Here is a 3,543-nt window from a genome sequence, read left to right on the forward strand (position 1 = left end):
AAATTGGTACTTAAAAATGAAGTGCTATTTTAAAAAAAAGGAAAAAAAAAGATAATTAAAAATGGGTGCAACCGGACTTTCACAGGGAACTGCCAGAGGGTTCAAGCCAGATTCAGACAAGGACATGGAACAAGGGATATAATTGTTGGCATTAGATAGAGCTTGGTGGAAAGCAGAGCATAGCAGAAATATTTGTGTTTTATCAATTACAAAAAGACTTTCAATTGTGCGAATCATGACAAACTATAGACAACATTATAGAGAATGAGTATTCCAAAACAGTTAATTATGTTCTTGAGAAACCTGTACATAGACCAAGAGGCAGTTGTTTGAATAGAATAAGGGAACACTGAATGGTTTTAAATTAGGAAAAGTGTGCACCAGGGTTGTATACTTAACTACACATACTCAGTCTGTATGCTGAGCACATAATTAGAGAAGCTAGATGATATGAAGAAAAAAGTGGCATCAGGTTTGAATGAAGATTCATTAAACTGTGATATGCAAATGGCACAACTGAGGTTTCTGAGGCTATGAATCTTTACGGGAACAGACAGCTTCATCTTTCTCCAGCAGATTGGCTGTTGGGTTGGAAATGACAACTTTGCAGTTAGCAGCCCACTCAGTATCCATTCAGTACCACGTAGGAAAAAAAAAAACCCAAGCATAAATGTATATGTGTATCCTATCAGTTACTGTCAACACTCATTTGAAAAGAAAAACATAGAAATGTCTTTCACTTTTAACTACTGTTATACTACCTGCTCTTATTCATTGAGGAAATACGTTTATACTTGCATGGAATTAGCTCAGTATTTTTGTTTTATGTCACTATAGTTACATCATGAAAGAAGTAATAAATATAATAGTGCATAAAAGAAAATTAAATTAAATTTCAGAATGTATTAACTTGGCACTCTGATGTCCATATAAACTATGAGCCAGTAAACATGGATTTTTGGCCAGTTAGTGAACTATCAAAATAACCATCAATAATATACATAAAAAATTGATAATATAGATACACAGTCAGATTCTGGATAATCTCAAATACTATTATAAGAACTAATGTTATTTAATTCAAATTTAATATTTCTTATGCTAATGCTATTCATGTCCTTTCTTTTCTAGAATTGTACAAGAGGAATTATAATCTAAAGGATGTTGAATTTAATATAAAATAAATGTATAAAAAAGAGCATTACCTTTTCCAAATATCTTTGCACACTGTATATCAATGCTTTGACACCTTCCATTATAACAATATGCCGTTCCCAACATGCACATGTGGCCATTCAGAGCATAAGTGTCAGGAACACAGTTACTAGAGGTTCCATTGCAATACTCTGTAAAATCACACTCTTCATCAATACTTTTTCTACATGGAGTACCTGCTGTTGAAAACTAGAAGGAAACGAGATAAAAATATATGTTCTGGAGAATACTTTTCTGATCAATTACTTCCTGATTGTGAATATTTGAAGGTAGCAGAGTTCCCAATGCTGTGAGTTCTATGAAAGTAAATCGTGAATAGTATTTTTTGTAAGTCTTGAAGAATTTAGCTTTCTTGAAGACAGGAAGGAATCCTTTATGAGTTATCAGATGTCCAACTGCTTTGTAGTCTACATTGGAATGTCATCTAAATCAGTCAGCATGTGGGTTGGGAACTGAATAGATTAAACATCCTTTGAAATTGGGAAGACATAGCCTCTACTTTAATTTATTCTTAGAGACATCCAGGAGCCAGACCGCCTATTTAAAACCCTGGCTCTGACTCATACTGATTTTTCCCGTGGGCAAGACACATACATTCTCTTCTCTGAATTTGTTTTGTATTTAAACTTGTTGTATTGTTGTTAGATGCCATCAAGTCGGTATCTAAATTTAGGAATGTTATATGTCTCTCATAGAGTTTTTTGAGTATTGCATAAAGTACTGCAAAAGATGTTTAGAGCAATACTTAGTACATGGTAACTGTTGTATGAATATGTATTTGTTATCATCATACACTTACAATTACATTTGTCATCTGAGAGCAAAACTGTTTCCTTGCATAGTTTAAATAAATGTTAGTTATTGTCAAAATTTAAAAGTATAACAAAGAATGGAAGTCATAAAGCAATAAAATGACAGAAAAATTAATGAAGAAAATATTTGTAAACTAAAACTATATGTTCTTGTGGCTGTTAGGTGCCATTGAGTCGGTACCGACTCATAACGACCTTATGCACAGCAGAATGAAACACTGCCCGATCTTGGGCCAACTTCACTATCATTGCCACGCTTGAGCCCATTAATGCTGCTCCTTTGCCAATCCATGTCACTGGAGTCTTCCTCTTTTTCTATGACCCTCCACCTTACCAAACATGATATATTTCTCAGAAAAATATCCCTCAAACATAAGGTTGAAATTTTCAGACACATATACTGGGAGAATCTATGTTTTTTTTTCAATCAACCGAACACACTGTAATGTATTTCAAGAGTGTTTTTTTAAGAAAAAAACAACAAAAAACCATCCAGTTGGAAGCTCAGAAATCAAGAATGTAATGAATATCAGTGCAAAGGTAACAGTGGTGGTGGGAGAAATAAAAAAACAAGAATATTAAAATTCGAGAAAATATTTATTGTGTACAACATAACATAAAAATAATGTGAGGCAAATACAGTCAAAGCATCTAAATGTAATAGTGGATATAAGATGCTTCATTTAATTATAATAAAATTTAAATTTGCCTAGGAAACATTTTCTAAATGTGTGTATTTTGTATACATAGCCATGAAATATGTAAAAAAAAAAATAATTAGGGACAAATACTCATACCCATTTATTCAATGAAAACTTTAAAATATCTTTTAATATTGCTCAGCAACTGAAAGAACAAGAACAATATATAGTTCTATAATTTGTTTCTACTTAGAAAATGAAAACAAGGATGAAGGGATGTACATGAATTACATTTATGTGATTGTTATATAAATTGTAATGCCTGTCTTGCAAAAGACTCTATCTCTAAAGAAGCAAACTTCCATATACTGAGATTCCATATAGATAAGAACACATTGTAGGTAACTAAATTTCCTCCTAGTAAGGAAGAAATTGAGACATTCAGTATGTCTACTGCAATGAACTGAACTGAATTCAGCCAATAATCTTGTGATAAAGGGAATGCATCTTTCTCCAGGTGACCCTCAGATATGATCACAAGTTGGAACAACATCTTGATAACAGATATGTAGAGGACTCAGGTAAGATTTGTCTAGACTCCTGACCCAAACAAAGTGTGAGAAATTCAACATATGTTGTTTTAAGATGTTAGATACTGGTAACATTATCAATAATGAAAATACTATTGTTGTTGTTGTCAGGTACCGTTCAGTCGGAATGGACTCATAGCGACCCCATGCACAGCAGAATGAAACAATGTCTGATCCTGGGCCAACCTCATTACCACTGCCACACTTGATGCCATCAATGATGCCACCTGGCCGATCCATCTCATTGGGGGGTCTTCCTCTCTGACCCTCCACCTCACCCAGCAT

At 33.6% G+C, this 3,543-nt stretch overlaps 1 protein-coding gene across 1 annotated transcript in view; it reads right to left on the reverse strand.

Moving 5' to 3' along the window:
• Positions 1-3,543, reverse strand: part of LOC102832847 (disintegrin and metalloproteinase domain-containing protein 18-like) — a 197,331-nt gene that overhangs the window by 27,197 nt on the left and 166,591 nt on the right. Inside the window, exon 14 of the mRNA XM_006859991.1 lies at positions 1,206-1,404. Coding sequence (XP_006860053.1) covers positions 1,206-1,404 — 199 coding nt within the window. The remainder of the gene's footprint in view (positions 1-1,205; positions 1,405-3,543) is intronic.

The sequence above is a fragment of the Chrysochloris asiatica genome, unplaced genomic scaffold, assembly GCF_000296735.1.
Source record: "Chrysochloris asiatica unplaced genomic scaffold, ChrAsi1.0 scaffold00035, whole genome shotgun sequence".
In the NCBI taxonomy this organism is placed as follows: domain Eukaryota; kingdom Metazoa; phylum Chordata; class Mammalia; order Afrosoricida; family Chrysochloridae; genus Chrysochloris; species Chrysochloris asiatica.